Genomic DNA, 24,416 nt, shown 5'->3' on the forward strand with positions numbered 1-24,416 from the left:
TTGAAAATTTTATTTAGAGCAACATTCCGTATAAAATATTTTTATTCGTACGTACAATAAAGGGGAAAGAGAAATGTTAACTCAAGATAAACCATTGTTTTATTTACATGCCAAATAAAGTTTTACTTGCTAATATTCACAGCCTTTCATTGTTCTCTTGTGATTTTCAGACTTAAAGACACATGTTGGAACTTGGAACGTTTGTTTGAAGGACTCTTGCATTTTTTGATCACCTTTCCTTTTTCTGTTTGATCCTCAATCTGCTTTTCACTTCTCCAACGACCTCATCATTTTTCCTCTATGCTTCAGGAAGTTCAACCTAAAGAAAACGCATGTACCAAGTTTTAATTAGTTTCACATTTTTCAGCAAATAATAGCAAAAATGCTTCTTTAATTTCAAAATGATGATGCAACAATTTATAATCTAACTGGATATATAGAAGCCATTAAAATGAATTCACCACACTAATTAAAATTAGCATGTTATTATACGAAAATATAGGCCATTTCCGAGGTTTTCTCTATATGCAGGCCTCATCATCTCTTACCTTTCATCTATCCTTCCCCTCTTTGTCAGCCTTCTCTTCTTCAGATATTCAAATATCTTTTCAGGAGGTTCAACCTAATAAAAGGCATTTACCAAGTTTTAATTAGTTTCATGCTTTCAGGAAATAGCAGCAAAAAAAATGCTTCTTTAATTTCAAAATGATGATGTAACGATTTATAATATAACTAGATATATAAAAGCTATTAAAATGAATTCGGCACTCTAATTAAAATTGGCTTGTTATTATACGAAATTTAGTAATATATGTCATTTCCAAGGTTTTCTACATGTGCAGATATTGCTACTTCTAATTAAATAACTAGTATTTAGATGGCTCCACTTACCTCTGAAATCACACAATCAACATGCGCAACATAAGTGCATTCTTTGCAGTAATAAACTTCATGCTCTGGATTCCTTTCTGTTTCACATATATCACAGTAATGTCCTCCAGAATTGTCTTCGACAACAGAGTTTGTAAGTGTAAGTGGATGCAAATGGCGCATATGTTTGACGATATATGGCAGTGAAATACATTCAAGATGTATGTAGAATTTACACTTTATGCAGCCAAACAAGGTGTCGTTACAATCTGTACGACATCTAGCACATTTGGGAGATGTTTTAACGAAAATGCTTTTCCCCAAATGTAGAAGATGGTGACCATGGCAATTGTGCTTTATCTTGCGAGTTTGGTAATTAGCACATGAATAGTGCAAGCCAAACCGGCATTCAAAACAAATGAACGCGATGTCTACAATTCTTTCCCTGCAAAATCTGCATTCAGGATAATAACCCCCAGATACGAGTGGAAATGGGAGAAGAGGATGTTGTGGGTGAAATGGGCTTTCAACTTCCATCAGCATGTCCTTAAGACAGGATTCATGCAAAAAGAATTCACAACCAAGGCAAGCATAAACTAGACCACACAGGTATTGTCTGCATGCCATGCAAGACAGATGAAACTCAGTTTGCAATCTATTAATCTTGCAACGAGTTAGCTGATGATTGTGGCTGAAATGATAGATTGTAGTTTGAATTTCCCTCCCTTTAAGGGCCTCATGTTTAGCAAGATCATCATTTAAAGCAGCGCATTTGCTCTCAAGGCTAAACAAACATAGGTTACAGTTGTAAGATAAACCGCGGCACAGTTCTCCACATCCGTTGCATACAAATATAGTCTCTGGATCATTATCATTAAGTGCCAGTGGGTGAGGATGAAAAGCATTCTTTTGTATTTCCTGACCAAAAAAAGGAAGCCGATTACACATTTTATAAAATATAATCAATTAATCATTATATTATACATACACTATTTTATGTACAAACACGAATTTCAAAATTATAACTAGTAAATGATATATATCTTGAATAATTTATTTTATTACCTATTAATTTTGTCCTTTATTAATGATTTTTTATTAAATTAAAATATTGATAAATTTTTATTATTACTAGCTTGGCTCATTGTTGCTAGATAATATTTGATTTCTTCAGATCTTATGTCTTTAATTGCTACTTGTTTTATTAAATAAAATATAGATTAATTTTTATCTATTTATTTCTTCATTAAACCTTGAACTCTATATTAAAGCAAATTGTTTTTAACAAAATTTAAATTTAGTTGTATCAAAAAATAAAATTTTTATTTTTATTAAATCATTAAAGTGTTTAAATATCATGAGATTTACATAACTGGTATAGGTTTCAGTAACTTCTAACGTCCAATTGAAAATATATGATGTTGCAAACATATATATATATATATGTTTTTATTGATTAATAATGATATCCTTTTACACGAATGGTTGTAGGAAGTGGGAGAATGAACCTCTAATTTTGGGCATTTTTGTATTTTGCTTTCTTTTATTTTTTTTATTAAATTTATATAATATCTTGATACTTATAATTTGTGTTATGTATGATTATAAATAACTTATAAATATTATAATTTTCATAGAACTGACCAAAACTTATAATAATATAGAAAAGAGAGCTAATAAGTCAAATATAGTTTTGATATATTATTAATATAATTACAAATCAATACTATTTTTTTCATTGGAATTTTTTTGATTTAAATGATAAAAATGGCAGTATATATATAATAAGTAATAATAATTTTGTTTTTAATTTAATAGGTTTTATGACTCATATTTACATTTATAAGTAATTTAGCCTGGTTTTTGTATTAGAACTGTTGAAGATCCCTTTTTTTTTTATTTTATAAGTTATTTTTTCATTGGTTATGGAATTACATGTCTTTCATAATTAATTATTTTTTTAATTGTTTGATAACTTATTAATCAAACATATATTTCATATAAATTGATAAAATTATTTGTCTGTATCATTGTTTTTTATTTTTATAAAATGTATTATACTGATATCATATTATATTAATTGTTTATGTATATTAAAGTTCTCTAATTAAGAAAGTTATAACAAAAAATTTGGATAGAAAATAGAAATTTTGAAAATTTAATAATATAAATTACTTTAAAAGAATCAATTTTTATCAACTTATCCATTCTTACAATTACTGTTTTCTTATGATAATAATAAAATATATTTCCTCCATCCCATAAATAATGACTGAATTTAATTTTTTGCAGTAAAATTTTTCAATTTTGATCTTCGGTATTTTAGCAACTTTATTAAACTAAATTTTTATAAAAATATGTTTGAATTTAATTTATTCAGTGTTTTTGAACTATTTTTGGTATTTTAATTTCTCCTGTTTGGGATTTTGGTTACATATATATCATTAATTTAGATATCCATTTAATCCGAGGTCCTCGTCTTCAAATTTCGTTATTAAATCCAGTAGTTTGTCATTGGATTTTGATATGGCCTATTCGAATTAAACAGTATTCGACTTTAGCCCAGATTGGTTTTGGACATTAGTCGGACACGGTTTGGGTTTTAAACCAAAATGCCTAAATTATTTTTATTTTTATTTTATTTCTTGTTTTCAATATTTTTTATTTATTAATTATTTATCTTTATTTTGATTTTGGTATTTATCTTCAATATTAGTGATTGACATTTATTTTTTATGGGAATTCTAAAACTAAGTTTTTTATAAAATATTTAATAAATTTGGCAACAAAATTTTTTTAAATGAATAAATGATTTTATTAAATAACTCTTGATTGTTAAAAATTTTGTTAGGAATTTCACAAAATGATAAGGAAGACCTAAAATTTTTTTCAATATTTAAATGACAAAACTTAAATAAAATAGAAACTTTTTTTAATAAATATATCTATTATGATAGTTTAAAATTAAATGATACTATTTTTAAAATGAGCGTTTTTGAACTAATTACGGTAAATAGATCAAAACATATATTTTTAAGAACCATTACTTAATTTTAGGATATATTTATAAGAACAAATTCACTTATGTGATTAATTATATCTAGATAAAAAAAAATGATAACGACTCTTAAATTTTTGTTTTGTGATCAAATTTTCAAACTTATAAGTTATAACAATTAATATAATGAAAAACTTGAGGAAAATTTGGAGTGAGTGATTTTGTAATGAGGTATTTTGAGGTAAGTTTATTTTTTGTAGCCTTAATTTTTTTTATAGTGAATTTTTTCGCAATGCCCGTGAATGTTGGAAAATTTCATAAACCACTTATATTATTTTATTATTTCTATTTAAAAAATTGAAACATGAAAAAAGGCAAAAGGAAAATAAAATTTTTTTTTTGAAACAATTCAAATTTGATTTGGAGTGAAATTCTTTTCGAGGGTTGAATGCTTTAAAGAAAAAAATTTTAATGAAACCATAACTGGAACTAAAACTCTTTTGTGAATTGGAATCGTTTTTGGATTGGGATAAACTTTCTTTAAAAACGTCACAAAATCAACAAGTAAGGGAGGATGAACAAGTAATTTAGAGAAAATTCTAGGATTAGTTGTTTCTAGGTTCTTCGACGAGAATATTTTTTAGCAAGAATACACAATCACATAAATTTCAACTTCAATCGTAATTCCACCATAACACAACCACAAAACACAGGCAAAACGAATTAACAATTCGCAGGTACACAATCATTAAAATAGGGTTTTGGCATAAGGTTCTTAGATTTTCAATTTAGGTGATTGAAAGGGTTTAGGTTTTAAAATTTGATCAAAAAGTTAAGTGGAAGACATAAGCATTATTTGGTCTTAGGTGATTTGGACAGAGACGAAAGGCTCTACTAGTAGTAGAAGATTTTAGTTTTCGCTTTTAGATCGAGGGTTTTCTTGGCCTTTTTTGCCACAACTAATTGTATAGGAAGGAAAAGGGAATCAAGTAGAATTTTTTTTCATGAAATTTGGTGATAATCCGACATCGTTGAACGGCGAATAGAAGTGAAGGAAGGCGGCTGCAACAAAGGAGGTTGGCTGGGTTCTGGGTTGTCTAGTATTATTTTCGGATGCTATTGAATTTTTAGTAAAAAGGGGTAGAGAAGATGGAAGAAAAATGAAGACTTCAAAAAATGTTTCGGCTATTTAAGATATTTTGAAACGCTGCCGTTTTGAGATAGAAAGAAAGAAGGCCTGACCCGTACCTAACCCATATTTATGACTCGTGCTCCGACCCGTAAACACCCAACTTTTATATATACATATATATATATATATATATTTGCCAATTATTTTTAGTTTTTATTAATTTTCTTGTTATCTTATTTAGTTCAATTTTTTTTTTGTTTTTCTTATCTATTTGTTTTAAATGTTTAGATTTTTGAATTTTTTTAAATATTTGATAAGTAGATGAAATGTACATATAGGATAAATAATAATTAATAGATTAACTATATTGTATTCTCATAATGCTATTTATAAAAAAAATTTAAGAGTAAATGAAAATTAGTTCAATGATGCAATTCTAAAAAATCATTATTGGTTGATTTTTTAGAATTTTTTATGTAAGAGTTTTTTTTTTTTTTAATTTGAATAGATCGATGAAAAATTTAGAAGAAAAACTTTAAAAATTAATTGATATTTATTTTCAAATAAAAATAAATAAAATAAAAATTTCAAAATACAAGAAAATTACTTCAATAATGGAATTCTTAAAAATCAATATTGGTTGATTTTTTAAGAAATTTCTAAGTGTGGCATTTTTTTTAAAAAAAAATTAGATAGGTTGATGAAAAATTTAGATAAAAATTTCTATGACAATAATTGATATTTATTTTCAAGAAAAAAGAATAAATTTTGAAAATTAGAGAATTAAACCAACAAACCTTTCCATAAAACGTTAAAATAAATCTGATAATGGAACTTCTTAAAAAAAAATGATTGGGATTTTTAAATACTTTTGAGATTAAGTAAAGTTTATTTTTAAGAATTCTACCTAATAGATGGAAAAAAAAAAACCTAAAAAATTCTATATTATATTTCAATAATAAATTAAAAATAAAAAGATCATTTGTATCAAGATAATTTTTAGGATAATTTAAAATTAATTGGTATCATTTTATGATGGATGTTGTAAGATGCTAAAATTTTCCTCACACATAATCAAACTTTCAAATTTAATTTTGATAAGTAAATTAGAATTTATTCGTTTTAAGAACTCTTAGTTAGCTTATAATATCTTTAAAAGAATGGAGTAGTTAGGTAATCAATTGCAATTAAATAAAAAAAAAATTGGTAACATCTTCTGGATATGTATCTAGCAATTAAGTTTTTAGATTTTTACGTTATGACATATAATAATTTTTTTGAATTTATTGATTGATTAGTGTTTAATGTTTCTATTAGAAGATGCGATAATTTTTTTTTTTTTGCAAACCCCTACATTTGATCTAAGTTAAATATTAGTGAAATTTAATTAAAGGAACTAACTATTATAGAGATTGAAACTAACCTTTCCAGTGTGCACCAATATCTCTTCTAATTCCATCATTTTGTCAATAATCTCTGCTTTGTCAGAATTCTTTTTTGTTCGTTGACCCAAAAACATTTCTTCTGTAGGTTTAACCTAATAATAGTGTATGCACAAAGTTAAATTTTCATGGTTTCATCCAAATTCAAATAGAAAAAAAAAAAAGCTTTTATAATACACTCAACATGAATTTGCATACAATTAAAGGACTATTATTTATTTGTTCGTGTCTTACCTTGGGATGGACACAATCAATATGCGCAACATAAGTGCATTCTTCACAAAAATAAATATGATGTTCCGGATTCCTTTCTGTCTCGCACATATCACAATAATAATCTCCCGAATCATCTTCAACAAATGAATTTTTAAGCACAAGTGGATGCAAGTGACGACGGTGTTCAACACTAGGCGGTAGTGGAATGCACTCAACATGTATATAGAAATCACACTTTATGCAACCGAAAAAGGAATCATCGCAATCTTTATGACAAGCATTACAAGATATCTTACTGAGAATGCTCTTCCCCAAATGTAGAAGTTGGTGAGGATGGCAATCGTGCTTTATAGCCCGAGTTTGGTACTTAGCACATGAAACGTGCACGGTAACATCACATTGATTACAGTAGAAGCCGATACCTTTAACTTCCTCCTTACAAGCACTGCATGTATAAGAAGGACCCTTAGGGATCGGTCGAGGGAAAAGAATATGTTGTGAATGAAATGGACTTTGAAGTACTTGTCTCGGCATCTCATTTATACAAGATTCATGAATGACAAATCGACAAGGAATGCAGGTATAGATTAGAGTATCATGGAGTTTTTGTTTGCATGCCTTGCACTTGAACTTTTCTTGCCCCCATAATCTCTGAAAACCATTTTTTTCTTCCTTCGTCAAACAGGAGAACTTGCTACGAGTCAGTTGATGATTATGGCTGAAATGGTGAATTGTTGTTTTAATTTGCCTCCTTTTCTGTGGGGCCTCATGAGTAGGCAGCTCACAATAATTTGAAATAGCCATAGCGCATTTAAAGTCAAGGTTGAACATACAGAACATACAGCTGTAACTGATTAAACATGCTTGCAGTATTGCACATTGATCACACACAATCAAGTTGCCCACAGTGAATCTTAGAGGGTGCGGGTGAAAAGCATTTCTTTTTATTTGAGGGGGCAATTCAGCGCATGATTTGTGCAAATCAAAATTGCGACATGTTTCACAAATATATACCGGACCAGAAATGATATCCAAGCACGCACGGCAGGTCGTTGTATCATTCTCCTTGCCCACCTCTCTAAAGGTCAAGTTGTGATTGTGAAGAATATGTTTAAAGTCCATGTTATGTTTACAGGACAAAGAAAAAAAGGGTAGAACAATGAAAGAGTGAGGGGATTAATTACAAGTTGAAGAGTTGTTGAACAAAGAAAATTTGTTGCTTTTAACCTCTTTTCCTTCAACGACGAATGCTATTTATTTAATTTCCAAACATGACTTTGCGTAAATCTTAGTTTAGGAATCAGTATAAAATGCTTACGATTGGAACATAAATTTGTTAAAATTTTGCCTTTTCTATCTAATTTTGAGTGGTTGCTTAAGAAAAGTTGTATTTGATTGGGGTAAATTTGACCTATAATTTTTTTATGATAATAAAGTACAATTAGCTAATTATTAAAAATAATTTTATAAGAGTTCATTATTTATAAGCATAGAATCTACATAATATTCTAATGAATTGTACACAATTTTGAATTACACTAAATTAATTATAGTACAATAACATTTAAATTGAACCATAAAATGCACAAGCAATAAAAATAAACTCCATCTATTTATCTATCTATGTAAATATTCAATTTTCATTATACACCAACATAGTTATATAAAAGGGTGTTATTACTAGTCATGCTGCTAGCTCTATCCCTTTGAATATTAATAAAATCTATTTCTAAAAAAATTTATATAAAAGGGCTAACTATCTAATATAGTTATTAGTTACTAATTATTAAAAAACTAACTTGTAAATATTTATAAAAATTATGAAATAAAATTAAATATTTGAATAGTAATTACTTTCCGAAAAGAAATAAAATTCATATAAAGTTCTATATATATCTACATTACACGCTATACATCAGCCAATACAACTTTTTTTTTTTTTTTGGAGAAAAGGAAAAAGTTTGCATATGATCATTTTGCTATATGACAGGGAAGCACATGATTAGCCTTACACCAAACAAATATGTAGTTAGAAAATGATAATGATAATGAAATAATGAGTATAAATTAAAGACTATAATTTGAAGGTAACAATAACAACTTTATACTATTTAGCTTATTTATCAAGAATCATCTTGAATATTTGATTCAATGATACATGTATATATATATTTTTTCAGTTTAATAAATAATTTTAATTCTTTTTCTTCAAAATTAAAAAAAAAAATAAAGCTTTTCCACCAAGCGAAGCACAAATTCCTGCCTTAGGCTATTAGAGGCACTTTGCTTGACAAATAGAACAACAATTTGCATAAAGATAATAGCTTCAATCAAGGGAGAGTAACATATTCTAAAGATCTAATTATTCTTTACTATTGCTTTACTTATAAAATATGTGATTCTTATTTCTATACAAAGTGCAGGAATCTTGTCCAACCAGGACCTTTGTTTAAGCGTACGGCTCAATAGCTAAACTTTTGGGAGTAACATATATTGGATAATTAGGATACCCTTCCTCCACCAATTTCTAAACAAACAGACTTACTCTTGGAATGTTAAGATATTAATCAACTTTTTAATTTCCTCCCACAAAGTAATAGTGCAATCCTACAAATTCATCATTTGTCATAATTGAAGGTAACCAATTTTGTATTATGGAATAAATCATTTCTTTTACGATGCAATGAAGTTTAATCTTTGAATTCTTCTTCTTCTTCTTCTTCTTCTTCTTCAAAAAGGGCAAATTCCTGCCTTGACCTTTGAGCTAGCAGAGGTACTTTCCTTGACATATACAACAAAACAATTCCCATAATTAATATATCTAGATCCCTTGCTTTTGATTCCCTTTAACCTCTAGGTCTCTAGTCAATGTTAATCTATAAATTGCGCATAACTTCAACCAAACGAAAATGTGTTATATATATACATATATATATATATATATATATGTATGTATACATATTCTAAGGACCCAATCATTCTTTGACGCCTCACTCAAGCAAGATTCTTCTAAGCTCATTGGAGCTGTATTAATTACCAAGTACAAAATGTTGGTCTAAGAGATGGATCAAATGTCAAAAATTAGGAAGGACATCATGTGCAGGAATCCAACGATGCCTTCCATCTACCAATTCAAGCCCCCAAAGCATTTTCTTGATCAATCCCTTATTATTATTTAACTAGGGGTGTGATTCAAGGATCTTATTGACAATTTGAGACCTAAAGCTTATATTTATAAATTTGAAGTTTAACTCAATAAATTTATAAAGTTCAAATTTTAATATTTACAATTCCTTTCTTTAAGTTGAAGTATCATTTGTAATAAAAATAAAAAAAATAAAAAAACCTTATATCTATAAACGTTTCACATATCTAATTTATATAAAAATATATATTTTTTAGTTTCATCAACTCATAGTTCACATTAACTTGAAAATGTAAAATGTGCATTTAAAATTCTTAATATTACTAAATATTAATTTCATTTATTAATTTTTTTTAGTTTCTATTATAAATTCTTAATATTAAGATTAGGGAAGAAAAAATATGCATTTAAAATTAATTTGTATTTAACAAATATTACTAAATATTAAAAAATGAAAAAAAAGTATATATATGTGGATTATCAAAGTTAAAATCTACAAAAGTGTCTGGCATTAAAGATCATTAAAAAGATCCTAATAATTCAAAAACGAAAGCTGTTATTAATTAAAAAGTTGAAGGGAGCAAATCCATCAATCAATGATATTCTGTCTACTGTCTAGCCTTGGAATGAATTTCATATGCCTATAATCACTGAAAATCATGGAGGTTCCGATGATCAACAGTTCATCGATGCATCACCAATCTCTTTCGTGCACCAGAATAATGGTAGTTAGGCTTCAGAAGATGCATGATGAATTAAAACTGACCAATTTGAATGCAAAAGCAGGATGCAAATTGGAGATCATTTACACAATTCTTCTTGGCTATTACCATTGAAGCATTGGTAATTGACATGTACATGAACATGTTACAATATTGAAGGCCAGTAAGCGACCATAAAATTGTTTCATATTCCTCTCATTACTCCTAAGTACTAAGCTAAAATATTAACTTACGGTTCACTGTCCGAGCTAACCATGTAATCTTAACATAGTGGTATAACAAAAATAAAATATCCCGAGCTTTGTGCCTACATCTGATTATGAGATAATATGATGCCTTCTTTTAAATAAAATGTAGGACAGTCCACAAGTTTCATGGTAGGAGAATATACACTAACCTTTTCGTTTCACATCTCTGCAAAATTCACTTCCACAACAACACTGGAATGCCTCTATTGGGGGCTCATGATCATTAAAGTCAATCCCATAGTCCCGCAATAATGTACAGCGTGACTTAATGCTTAATAGTAAGGAAATAACATATCTTCGCCAAAGTTCTAAACTGTCAAGCAGGCATTTGTCTTATTTTCATATCACATATTTATGAGTACTTAAAGTCTTAAAAAATGGACAACAACAGATGATAACTTTAAGTTTAGCAAATAGCAACATGATAAACATTTGTGAACCATACATTCCAAATAAGTAAATAAAATAAATGAAAATTTTGTTTGTAGGCTAATTTACCCATGTTTGCTCTTCTGAAGCTCTCACATCTCCGGTAGTAAAAAGGGCAAGCTGTTCATACAAACACAAAATAAATAAATATATTAACTCTTCAAATGCAGTTTAGTAATGAAGGTAAACACCAGCTTGCTTTGCTTCTACCCCCATCAATCGCAAAAGTTTGTTATCAGTCCGATTCATGCATGATAATAATGGCGATCAGGTCTCCACTTCAACTGGAATGTCAATCAAGTTTGCACCTTAAAAATAAAAAACATGTTGACCATCAACCATTGCCAGAAAAGTACAAAATAAAAATAAAAATAAAATATTGGAGGGAAGGCAGAGTTTTACTGCACAGCAAATTAAGAGGTTATGAGAAATCATGAAAGACAGTTAAAAAGAAAACCAGCATTATGCAACAGTTACAAATTTTAAGTACAAGAATCTACAACAACATTAAGAATTGTTGTTTCGGGATATAACGTATGTTTCAATTTCAGCAATAGAGCAATAGTGTATCATTCAGAACCCAAAACATAAATTACGGCCAAGGTTAAAGAATTCAGTTCTCCAAGTCAATATCAATTTAAAATGTCCCAACTACTAATAAAGAAAACATATATAGAAGGTTCTTGGCAATATTTCTCACATAACAACTTGCCAGGCTATTGCTACAAAATATAAATGTGAGCGACATTTAAATTCTTTGAAATGATTGCAACTTACGTAAAAATGTAAGCTATTCAAATGATGAATGCCTCGATCATGCTTACACAATTTAATAGACATTTCCGTTTCATGACTTCAGCATTTAATACTTCTTCAAAGATCATGCTCCTTTACTTTCCATCTATTATTTCTAATGAGAGGTATGAAATATATTTAGGCGCTCTTACTATTCATGAACGTTTATGATATTACAAAATGTACCAGGATTTCCCCTGTTAAAAGGCATCTAACAGTACCAAAAGAAAAAAACCAGGCCAAGATTGCCATATAGTACTTGAGAACATATATTTATTTGGGCTCAAGAAAATTACCTATGATTGATAAACCTAGCAGCATTTCCGTACAAGGTTGCATCGAAACAAAGTGCCTCTTCATCGTTTAAAACTTTCTCTGAGCCCCAGTCTGCATCCAGTGTAACTGGATATGTATGTCTCTCTCTGCCACTGCCTTTCACATTCCGCTCATATGAGTCAGTGTTGGTCAAGATCTCCCCAACATACTCACAAACAAAGGTTCTTCCGGCAAGTCCTGGAGTGTCTTAAGACCCCAACCTTTTCTTTCATGAGTCAAGAACACCTAAAGTCTAAAAGCATAGTCAATACCAATACAGAATCCTAACTTATCAACAAAAGTAGACCATGCATGTATTATGTAATAGATGAAGCAACTGTGGAGTGAATAGTGGTACGATTAGTAGAATTAGCAGAAAACCTATAGTACCATATTTTCACAATGTCTTTTAAAATCACATATAAATGTATTTTAGTAATAAAAAAGAAATCAATTAATAGCTTTTCAGTAGCAATATTAATGCTCCATACCTTAAGGCGATGTAAGACATTAAGTTGTATATGAAAGGCAGCTTCTAAGAGCTAAATTGAAGCCATTTTGCAAAGTTGCATTTCTACAATTGAAATAGAAAGGACAATTGAATACAACAAAAACGTCTCCACTTAGTGGAGAAGCAAATTGCTGCTTAACAAACTGTAACAGCCTAACAAAACCCTAGAGAGCTTTACCTACAATTTGCATGCAATACCTCTCTGTACTACTCGATTTTCACATTTTCTCCAGCATTCTTTAATGAATTTCCTGACCAAATGGTCCTTGCATATTTTAGGTTTATACTCATTTTTAGAACTCTCAAATGGACAATCCTGACAATAAACAAAGTGATGCCCACGAGGCTCATGTTTCATAGACATACAGGCTCTTAGAAGAATTAGAAATTCTTCTCCTGGTTGACCTTCTGGTGTGTAAGCAAACTCTCCACCAGTTTCATGAGCACAAGCACATGGTATTAGCATTGAGAGACAGTCTCCCGAACGACCTGAACAGCGATGCTCATCTGCCACCGGAGCCAGTGAGATGTGCACATAAGCATCTTGATATATTACATTGTCTCGCATGTAAGTAAACTTTGGCAGATACCAATGAAATTTGCACAATTTCTTTACCAATGAAATTTGCACAATTTCTGTGCCTTTGGTTATATCAGAAATGATATAAAAAGGCCTTTACTCGACACAAGTAGCAGGTTGCTGCTGAACTTTGTTATATGAATTTGAAAACCCAGAAGAACTGTAATGCTTCTTATTCAAAAACGTAATTCCCTGTTGAAGGTTTATCATAGGCTTTTCATTCTCTTCAGGAGATAATATTTGGCTTGCGTTGCCCTTCGCAGATGAAGACTGATCTTCCAGCTCTTGCATGCACAATCTTTAAGACAATCTGCTAAATCCATCATGCTCCACAACAACATTTTCCTTATCCTCTACTCCCTGTAAAGGACAGATTAACTACCCATTAAGTGCAAAAGGAAAAAAAAGAGATTCTTAAAAATAATTTGGAACAACTGCCACCATAATTAACGTATTAGTAAAAGCTACCATTGTCATCAATCATTTCATGCCGAACTGACAATAGGAAAAATAAAGATAGGTCCACAAAATAAATAAACAGCTAAGGAGTGAAATGGAACAGCGCATTAAAAATCGAATAACACAATAAAATACTTTATCTTCGTTGAGTTTAAAATATCCATCTATCAGTGCCTGGTAGTCTTCAGACTCTATTAGTTCCCAGTTCTTATTAAACACTTAAAAGAGGTGCTTCAGCTCTGGTTTCACCTCATGATCAGGAGTACCTAAAGCTCTTGTTCCATTAAAGGTCATGCGAGCTCTTTCATTTATAGCCATCAGCAAGGATTAAACGTAACAAAAATCTTTATTTTCTACTCGGCAACCACCCAATTCCTTCTCCTTCATATATACTCCTATAGTCTTAAATATTTGTAGTCTGCAGCAGTTGAGGTTGTCAGATTAACAAAGCAAAAACAAAGCTGCTTAATTTGACCCAAAATGATCTGAATCGGATGATCCGAACACGAATAATCCAAGTGTCAAACCAGAAATTACCCACATCCAAAATGACACAAAATTTTCTTCAAACCCAAGGTGATTTAACCCAAACATAACTTAATCCGTCGAATTTCCAGCTCTAATCTCAATCAAATAATGAAATTTTAACAAACATTGAACAGATGGAGACCTCACCAGATTCCATAATATTTGAATAAGTTGAAAATATACACATAAAAGTATCCACTTTCATTTCAGTTTCCTTATGAGCCAAAATAATTCTTTCCTTCAATTGTTCACTAGCTCTATTTGGTATATGGGGAAATTTTTAATCCAAAATGGTATTATTATAAATAAGAACATTTAGCATGAAAATTTTTTTCTTTCCTACTTTCCATTCTTGCTACCAAGCAAATCCTAGGAAAGGAAAGATTTTTCTGACAGTTCATTACTTAGTACATAAGAAACCAAATCATCAAGTTCCAAAATACTCCCAAAAAACCCTATGAAAAAGAAAAGAAAAGACAAATATTTTAACTCTGTTTTTTTAAACAATCAAGTATTTCAAACCTGAATGAACATCAAAAAGATGGAAATAAACAATCTTTGATCACATTGCTAACAACATACACATAACATGTAAAAACCAAAATTACCAAAACGAACAGACTTTTCCTGCTTGGTTACCAGGAAAATGCAGGGAAAAGAAAAAAAAAAAAAGGATTGCAGCTTTAGACATTAGAGTACCCCCCGAGTCCATGTTTTTCATAGTCCCATTATGACAAAACAAATCCTTTAATAAAACTATCATAGTAATAACGATGACGAATAAGAGTAAAACTGAAAGAAGAACAAAAGTCACACAAAGCAGAGAAACAACCTTCTTGAAAATTGGGTTTTTCTTTTTTTTTTTTTTTAAGAGAATGCAAGAATACATAAATCACAAATGTTTGAGAGTATAAAACAGAATCACATGAAAAGGATGTTTTGATTTCTTCCTGAACATGAGTATTTGTTTTCTTTAGCAGGTCTTTTTGTCTTTTTTTTTTTATTTGACCGAGTTTTATTATTAAATTTTAATTTTTAATTGAATTTTATTATTAAACTTCGATTTTGGATATTTTAAGATAAAGTTTAACAACAAAATATATTCCTCCAAAATATTTTTTTAATAATTAATAAAAATTAATTAATTAATAAAAACTATAAAAATTAAAAAAAACAACAATTTTTATTTTATAAAAAATTAAAGCTTAAATTTTGTAGTGTTTTAGATATTTTTCAAGCCATTCGTGACTAATAATGGGATCTGCAGTGATGCTTTAAGGTCAATTTTGACCATTAAGCATCAAATCTTACATATTGCTTCTACAATCTTATTTTTTAAAATGTGTTTTTTATGTCAATATTTTTTTAAAAAAATTAACAAAAATAAAATATTTTATAGAATATTTTATTCTTATCTATTAAAAAATTTACAAAATAAAAATGATGTGACAAGAAAAAAATGCAAAATATTTCATAAAATATTTTGTATGTATCAAAATAAAAATTTTAAATATATAAAAAAATAATATGACAAAAAAGAAAAAAAATCCCAAAAAAGGTTTTAAAAATGACATTGTGAAAAAAAAAATGTTAAATTTAACGAGCAACTATTAAATTTAACCTTAGAGCATCATTGTTTTTGGAGATCATGACTTGGTGGCTTGACTGTAACTTGTATTCATCTTCTTCTTAATAAAATTCTGTTTTAATTAAAAAAAAAAAAAACATTGGAGCATCTTACTGTTTTATGGCATCATCAATCACCAGCTACTTGAATAATAAAAGAAAGACCAAAAAGATTTTTTTTTTTTAAAAAAGGAAAATTTAAGCACTATTTTTTTGTAAAATAAAAATTCTATGTCAAAATTTTTATTTTTTAAATATTTTAATTGATTAATTATTTTTAATTATTAAAAAGATATTTTGAAGGAATTTTTTTGTTAATTTTTGTCGTAAAATCATTCAAAATCAAAATTTATTGGTAAAATTCAATCAAATTGAAATAAAGGGGCAAAATTCAACATTGAGATTAGAATATAAGAACGAATTTGTCATTAATCCCTACTTTTTCCTGTTTTTTTTTTTTAAATTTTTGGGTGAACGATTTCTTCTACTTTTATCAAAGGTGAAATCTTGTAGATACCATCCCATTTTATGATGGGTCAATAGAGTTTAAGTCAGTCCGAGTCATTTGATTCAATTTTTAAAACTTTTTTTTTTTTTTGTATGGTTGGATTTTTTTGGTGGTGGGTGATTGATGAAGCATTCAATTGGTTGGATTCAATTTTATAATGGATTTTGGTAATGGACTGATCAAAGTGGATCAAGCCTTTCTACAATCAAAAATTCAAAACATACATTAAAATAATGAAATTCAGGTAGAATTTGTGTGGCATGGACATAATAATACACAAATTTTCTTTTGCAAAAATTCCTCTCTACCTTCACCAAATTTAACCACCATTCCCAAAATCTGATTTCTTTTCAAAAGAAAAAAAAAATTAAGGCTTGGTTCCTTCTGATCTTTCTTCAACAATCTTCAACTAATTCACTGTATAATAAAACAATAAATATGTTGTAAGTGATGGAAGAAAGAAAAAATAAAAAATGCAGTTACTTGATCATTGGAGAAGTAAGAAAAATGAAGTGCACACAGTTATTTAACATTGAGAAAAGAAATTTCTATAATATCGATTAGTTTTAAAATATTTAAAATCAATTCCTAAACTTAAATACCTTAAAACTATTTTTTATTTTATTTTTTAAAATTTTAAATATTTTTAATTGAATTGCTATCACTTGTGACATCAATTCAGTAATGGATTAAAATATTATAAATATAAACACCATAAACTTGATAATGGTAGATTGATAAACTGGGGTCTCATCTAGAGATATCCAATATTGAAAATTGAACTCGTTGAACAGAAATTCTTTTCTTTTTCTTACAAAACACAGCGTAGAAGGAAAGAATTTGTGTTCAACGAGTCCAATTTTTAATATTGGATATCCTATCAATTTTTTTTTTTAAATAAAGGAGAAGGAGAGAATAAAGGAAAGAAATGTTTAAACTTTAGATGTATCATATATCATTGTTAATTTGGTGAGTCATATTCAAGGAACATTGCTTTTCCCTAAAGCATAAAATTACTAATAATTAATATTGCTTTAACAATTTTGCGTATTTTTTAGACGTTAAACAATTCAATTATCTGTGTTGGGAGCTATGCTGAGCATCTAGTCTAGCTTGTCTCGACGGCCAATATAAAAAAATGCTTTTTTAATAAAATTACAAGTAAAAGAAAAATTATAATTATTATCAAGTACTACAAAATTATAAATACAAGAAAAATTATAACAATAATAATCAAGATTTATATTTATGTATAAAAAATTATTGAATAATTAATCAAATAAATTGAAATATAACTAAATAAATTTAATATAAAATTAAATCAAATCCACACATAATAAAATTTCAATTTAAGATATCAGAATTGTAAGGTGTCCTCTTTATCACTAAAATAAAAAAAAAAATATGTTTATATATATATATATATATATACCTAATTTTTTTATAACAAAAGTCATAATTTGTATATAAAAAAATTTTAAATATAAAATATAATAAATAATAATTCTTAAAATAATTACATAAATCAATTAAATTAAACTAACTTAATTCATAAATTTATGTTTTAGGGAATTCTATTTTTTTAAGTCGTCCACTTGTGAGTTTTATAATATTTAATTATAATTGTATTACTATAATATAAGTGGTATATGGCATCACAATTTTTTATCACCTGGTTTCTCCAAATTAACGTTGTTGTCCTCCAGTTAATGTTATTAGTTACAGAAAATGGCAAGTTATATATAATAAGATTTTGTAAGGAGTGTTTTTACGGTGTTTTCTAAAATTATTATAATAAGTAAATTTTTTTTGGTCAATAAATAAATATTTTTACTAAATTTAAAATTATATATTAATTATTGACTATTTAATTTACTAAAAAATATTATTATAAATAAAATTTCAATTAATAAAATGAAATTTAATAAAGAGATGTAGGCACCAAATCCTGCAACGCTTTCTTCTTCAAAATTTTGGTAATTAAGGTTGCTAAAAAGTCAATGTTAAACATTGACTTTGCTCATCTTTTCTGCCTCAATCAAAACGGTGAAATTGTGGTGAAGGCTACCATTTTATTATTATTGCTACCACAAATTAATAAGGGTGTTATCATGAATTAATCAAATTGAGACTTTCTTTTATTAGAACTAATAAAACTCCATATAGTTATTATTTTTATTTTTAATAAAAAATAAAGAACAGAAATAGAAAATAAACTAAAAAAAAAAAAATCTTGTCAATTGAACGAAGTCTAAGAGATTCTGCATATAATAAGTGAAATTATTTGTCACACATTTCTTGGCAGGTGGTAGAAAATGCCTGTTGCTTTTCATTTTATTTTTTGGTAAGATTTAAATAATTTATTCAAACTTATTTGATTTAGGTACTCTAAATAGGACCAAATAAGTGATAAGATAAATATTTAACCATTATTTGATGTGTAATATATATTACAAGCAGAACTTAAAAATCAATTTCCCATTTAATTATTCAAGAACATTGATGTCTATCGATGTCTTATATTGTGAACATTTTGTGGGAGGAACAATTTGCTCAAACAAATCAAATTATAATAGCTTTATTTAAATCATTACTTTATTTGCCAAATACCATACCCATATATACATATTTTTCATTGTGTACAGTACACTTATTTGGTATTATTACTCCATGTTAAAGGAAAATAATATTTTGTTTTTGGTCAACGCCAAATTCCCAACAAGACATCTCAGGTTTTTTTCCCCTAAATCTTCATGTTTTTGTACTTGCTTTTCCATTTTTGCATTTCTTATTAGTCTTTAGTCCTCAACCATTTTTTCCTTTTATTTTCTAGTCTTTACTGTTTATGGAATGCATTAAGGTAGAGAACAAGTTGTGCTATGATCTTGAGTTTTTTTTTTTTTCTCCTTTTCTATAAGAGAAAAACTGTTCTGATTCTTTATTGGAAGATTGAAAATTCTAAACCCTCCAAGCATATTGTCTATAGAATGTATTATAAGCTATTCTTCTGTCTTTAATGTAGAATTTGTTATTGTTATACCATCTTTGGAGTTTTTTTTTTCCCTTCGGCTTCTGGAAATAATTTTCTTGAGTATATTGTCCATACAATGTATTAGTATTATCAAATATGATGATATTTAATTCTTAAAAATTAATAATTATTAACTAAATAAAATGATTTTAAATTACGAGAGATAAAATGACTTTAATAATAAAATCATTTCGATAATTATATTATCAAGATAATATTGAAAATGATAGCTAATATTATCTTAAAAAATTATTACTTAAGTGATCAAAAATACATTTGATTGTGTTAAAAAATTGATTTCTTCTCTATATTACATAGCATATAAATTAAACACTAGTTTTGTGATTTGATAATCTATTTAGTGTTAAACAATTCAAGATTGTGGGTGAATTAATCGCATCATTGATATGTTTTTGGTCGATCAATGTACTAAAGTGTTGGAAGTGGTTTTCAATTAATAGAGATGTTCATGTGTTAAGTCGAGTTGAGTTTGGATTGAATTCATACTTGATATTAATAATTTATATATCTATTTAGATTTGGCTCGATATGAAATTGTGGACCTCAAAATTTTTTCAAATCCCTTGGTAGATGACTGTCAGCAAATGCATATAATAATTGGAATTATTTTTTTATCTTAAACAATAAGTGCATTAATTTTGATGAATGAAATTACTAAAGTAACCTATTTGTTTTAAGAAACAAATTTTTAGTATACGTTAGACTTGAATGTAAGATTTCTTATTTAAATCTCATCAAGATTTAATGAATTGAGTTAAAATCGGTGGCTTATCAAATAAATACCTTAGTGTGTCTATATATATATATATAAACATTTTAGAGAGTATCCAATAAATAAAATATACTTTTTGAGAATATTTAATATAATAAGAAGTCTTAATAACATTTTTCTCCATGCATGATTGCAACCATCAAAGATTTAATTAAATTAATTTTTATATTTTGTAGAATATATTTGTATTAATTATAGTTATTATTGTTTTGTTTATATATATATATATTGCAAAATTCCTCATTAATGTTCAATTATCGAAATAGTAAGTTAAATATGTATTTCTACTTATTGAAAAAAAAAATAATAGTAACATTAATTTGAAATTTTATTTAGAGCAACATTCCATATAAAATATATTTTTTTCGTACATACAATAAAGGGGAAAGAGAAATGTTAAACTTAAGACAAAACAAAGGTTAAAAGCATATATTCGATACCTAGAGCTAATGTCGATTAAATCGTAGAAAACCTGTCAAATCCTAATTAAGTGTAAGTTAATTTGATTAAAAAATTTTAATAAATCAAATTTAAAATGATTAAAACCCTAATTAATTCGATTTTAAAATAATTCAAAATTGAACAACCATAATGACAAAAAAATCGGATGTCTAAAAATCAATATCTATATTCATTTAATTAGACTTCTTAACCAAGTTTTGTACTTTTTACATATATGCAATGTATAAAGATTGCATTTCATAATTTTATCTTAAAAGTGGAAATAATTTGATTTTAAATTCTATTAATTTTTAATGTAAAAACACACTTCTTCAAATTAAACTTACATGCCAAAGTTTTACTTGCTAATATTCAAAGCCTTTCATTATTCTCTTGTGATTTTCAGACTTAAAGACACATGTTGGAACTTGGATCGTTTGTTGCATTCTTTGAACACCTTTGTTTTTTTATGTTTGATCCTCAATTTGCTTTTCACTTCTCCGACGAGCTCATCATTTTTCCTCCTCTATGCTTCAGGAAGTTAAACCTAAACAAAAAGCAAATAATAGCAAAAATGCTTCTTTAATTTCAACATGATGATGTAACAATTTATAATATAACTGGATATATAGGAGCCATTAAAATGAATTCACCACACTAAATAAAATTGGCTTGTTATTATACGAAATTTAGTAATATATAGGACATCCGAGGTTTTCTCTATATGCAGACCTCATCATCTCTTACCTCATCTATGCTTCTCGTCTTTGTCAGCCTTCTCTTCTCCAGATATTCAAATATCTTTTCGGGAGGTTCAACCTAAAAAAAAGCATATACCAAGTTTTAATTAGTTTCACGCTTTCAGGAAACAGCAGCAAAAACTGCTTCTGTAATTTCAAAATGATGATGTAACAATTTATAATATAACCAGATATAAAAGCTATTAAAATGAATTCGGCACTCTAATTAAAATTGGCTAGTTATTATACGAAATTTAGTAATATATGTCATTTCCAAGGTTTTCTATATGTGCAGATATTGCTACTTCTAATTAAATAACTAGTATTTAGATAGCTCCACTTACCTCTGAAATCACACAATCAATATGCGCAATATAAGTGCATTCTTTGCAGTAATAAACATCATGCTCTGGATTCCTTTCTGTTTCACATATATCACAGTAATGTTCTCCAGAATTGTTTTCCACAACAGAGTTTGTAAGTGTAAGTGAATGCAAATGGCGCATATGTTTGACGATATATGGCAGTGAAATACATTCAAGATGTATGTAGAATTCACACTCTATGCAGCCAAACAAGGTGTCGTTACAATCTGTATGACATGTAGCACATTGGGGAGGTGTTTTAACGAAAATGCTTTTCCCCAAATGTAGAAGATCGTGAATATGGCAATTGTGCTTCATCTTACGAGTTTGGTACTTAGCACATGAATAGTGCAAGAAAAAATTGCATCCAAAACAAATGTACGCGATGCAATCATTTCTTTCCCTGCAAAAATTGCAGTGAGGATAATCTAACCCAGACAAGGGTGGATGTAAGAGAAGAGGATGTTGTGGGTGCAATGGGCTTTCAACTTCCCTCAGCATGTCCTTAAGACAGGATTCATGTAAAAAGAATGCACAACCAGGGCAAGTATAAACTAGACCATATAGGTCTTGTCTGCATGCCATGCAAGACAGATGAAACTCAGTTTGCAATCTATTAATCTTGCAACGAGTTAGCTGATGATTGTGGCCGAAATGATAGATTGTAGTTTGAATTTCCCTCCCTTTAAGGGCCTTATGTTTAGCAAGATCATCATTTAAAGCAGCGCATTTGCTCTCAAGGCTAAACAAACATAGGTTACAGTTGTAAGATAAACCGCGGCACAGTTCTCCACATCCGTTACATACAAATATAGTCTCTGGATCATTATCATTAAGTGTCAGTGGGTGAGGATGAAAAGCATTCTTTTGTATTTCCTGACCAAAAAAAGGAAGCCGATTACACATTTTATAAAATATAATCAATTAATCATTATATTATACATACACTATTTTATGCATAAACACGAATTTCAAAATTATAAATAGTAAATGATATATATCTTTAATAATTTATTTTATTACCTATTAATTTTGTCCTTTATTAATGATTTTTTATTAAATTAAAATATTGATAAATTTTTATTATTACTAGCTTGACTCATTCTTGCTAGATAATATTTGATTTCTACAGATCTTTTGTCTTTAATTGATACTTTTTTTATTAAATTAAATATAGATTAATTTTTATCTATTTTATTTCTTAATTAAGCCTTGAACTCCATATTAAAGCAAATTGTTTTTAACAAAATTTAAATTTAGTTGTATCAAAAAATAAAATTTTTATTTTTATTAAATCATTAAAGTGTTTAAATACCATGAGATTTACAACTGGTATAGGTTTCAGTAACTTCTAACGTCCAATTGAAAATATATGATGTTGCAAACATATATATATATATATATATATGTTTTTATTGATTAATAATGATATCTTTTTGCACGAATGGTTATAGGAAGCGGGAGAATGAACCTCTAATTTTGGGCATTTTTGTATTTTGCTTTCTTTTATTTTTTTATTAAATTTATGTAATATCTTGATACTTATAATTTATGTTATGTATAATTATAAATAACTTATAAAAATTATAATTTTCATAGAACTGACCAAAACTTATAATAATATAGAAAAGAGAGCTAATAAGTCAAATATAGTTTTGATATATATTATTAATATAATTACTAATCAATACTATTTTTTTCATTGGAATTTTTTTTATTTAAATGATAAAAATGGCAGTATATATATAATAAGTAATAATAATTTTGTTTTAAATTTAATAGGTTTTATGACTAATATTTACATTTATAAGTAATTTAGACTGGTTTTTTGTATTAGAACTGTTGAAGATCCCTTTTTTTATTTTATAAGTTATTTTTTCATTGGTTATGGAATTACATGTCTTTCATAATTAATTATTTTTTTAATTTTTTGATAACTTATTAATCAAACATATATTTCATATAAATTGATAAAATTATTTGTATGTATCATTGTTTTTTATTTTTCTAAAATGTATTATACTGATATCATATTGTATTAATTGTTTATTTATATTAAAGTTCTCTAATTAAGAAAGTTATAACAAATTTTTTTTATAGAAAATAGAAATTTTGAAAATTTAATAATATAAATTACTTTAAAAGAATCAATTTTTATCAACTTATCCATTCTTACAATTACTGTTTTCTTATGATAATAATAAAATATATTTCCTCCATCCCATAAATAATAACTGAATTTAATTTTTTGCAGTAAAATTTTTCAATTTTGATCTTCGGTATTTTAAAACTTTATTAAACTAAATTTTTATAAAAATATGTTTGAATTTAATTTATTCAGTGTTTTTGAACTATTTTTGGTATTTTAATTTCTCCTGTTTGGGATTTTGGTTACATATATATCATTAATTTAGATATCCATTTAATCCGGGGTCCTCGTCTTAAAATTTCGGTATTAAATCCAGCAGTTTGTAATTGGATTTTGATATGGCCTATTCGAATTAAAGATTATTCGACTTGAG

At 27.5% G+C, this 24,416-nt stretch overlaps 3 protein-coding genes and 1 pseudogene across 3 annotated transcripts; all 4 read right to left on the reverse strand.

Moving 5' to 3' along the window:
• LOC149514941 (uncharacterized) lies at positions 1–1,830 on the reverse strand. The gene is made up of 3 exons (XM_089742859.1): positions 892–1,830; positions 549–622; positions 1–319 (listed from the first exon to the last, which is right to left on the reverse strand). Exons 1-3 carry the CDS (start codon positions 1,816–1,818, stop codon positions 268–270), a joined length of 1,053 nt encoding a protein of 350 aa, XP_089598985.1. The 5' UTR covers positions 1,819–1,830; the 3' UTR covers positions 1–267.
• A 4,566-nt stretch (positions 1,831–6,396) lies between these two features.
• LOC111294628 (uncharacterized) lies at positions 6,397–7,462 on the reverse strand. Its single transcript, XM_022888049.2, has 2 exons — positions 6,677–7,462; positions 6,397–6,537 (listed from the first exon to the last, which is right to left on the reverse strand). Exons 1-2 carry the CDS (start codon positions 7,460–7,462, stop codon positions 6,397–6,399), a joined length of 927 nt encoding a protein of 308 aa, XP_022743784.2.
• Positions 7,463–10,917: 3,455 nt separating this feature from the next.
• On the reverse strand, positions 10,918–13,694 carry LOC111295263 (histone-lysine N-methyltransferase SUVR4-like; annotated as a pseudogene).
• Positions 13,695–21,075: 7,381 nt separating this feature from the next.
• LOC111294627 (protein VACUOLELESS GAMETOPHYTES-like) lies at positions 21,076–22,802 on the reverse strand. Its single transcript, XM_089742860.1, has 3 exons — positions 21,874–22,802; positions 21,537–21,608; positions 21,076–21,336 (listed from the first exon to the last, which is right to left on the reverse strand). Exons 1-3 carry the CDS (start codon positions 22,798–22,800, stop codon positions 21,331–21,333), a joined length of 1,005 nt encoding a protein of 334 aa, XP_089598986.1. The 5' UTR covers positions 22,801–22,802; the 3' UTR covers positions 21,076–21,330.
• Between the last annotated feature and the right edge of the window lie 1,614 nt (positions 22,803–24,416).

This window comes from Durio zibethinus, chromosome 14 (genome assembly GCF_047325235.1).
Source record: "Durio zibethinus cultivar Kanyao isolate XHJ-2024 chromosome 14, ASM4732523v1, whole genome shotgun sequence".
Taxonomy (NCBI): Eukaryota; Viridiplantae; Streptophyta; class Magnoliopsida; order Malvales; family Malvaceae; genus Durio; species Durio zibethinus.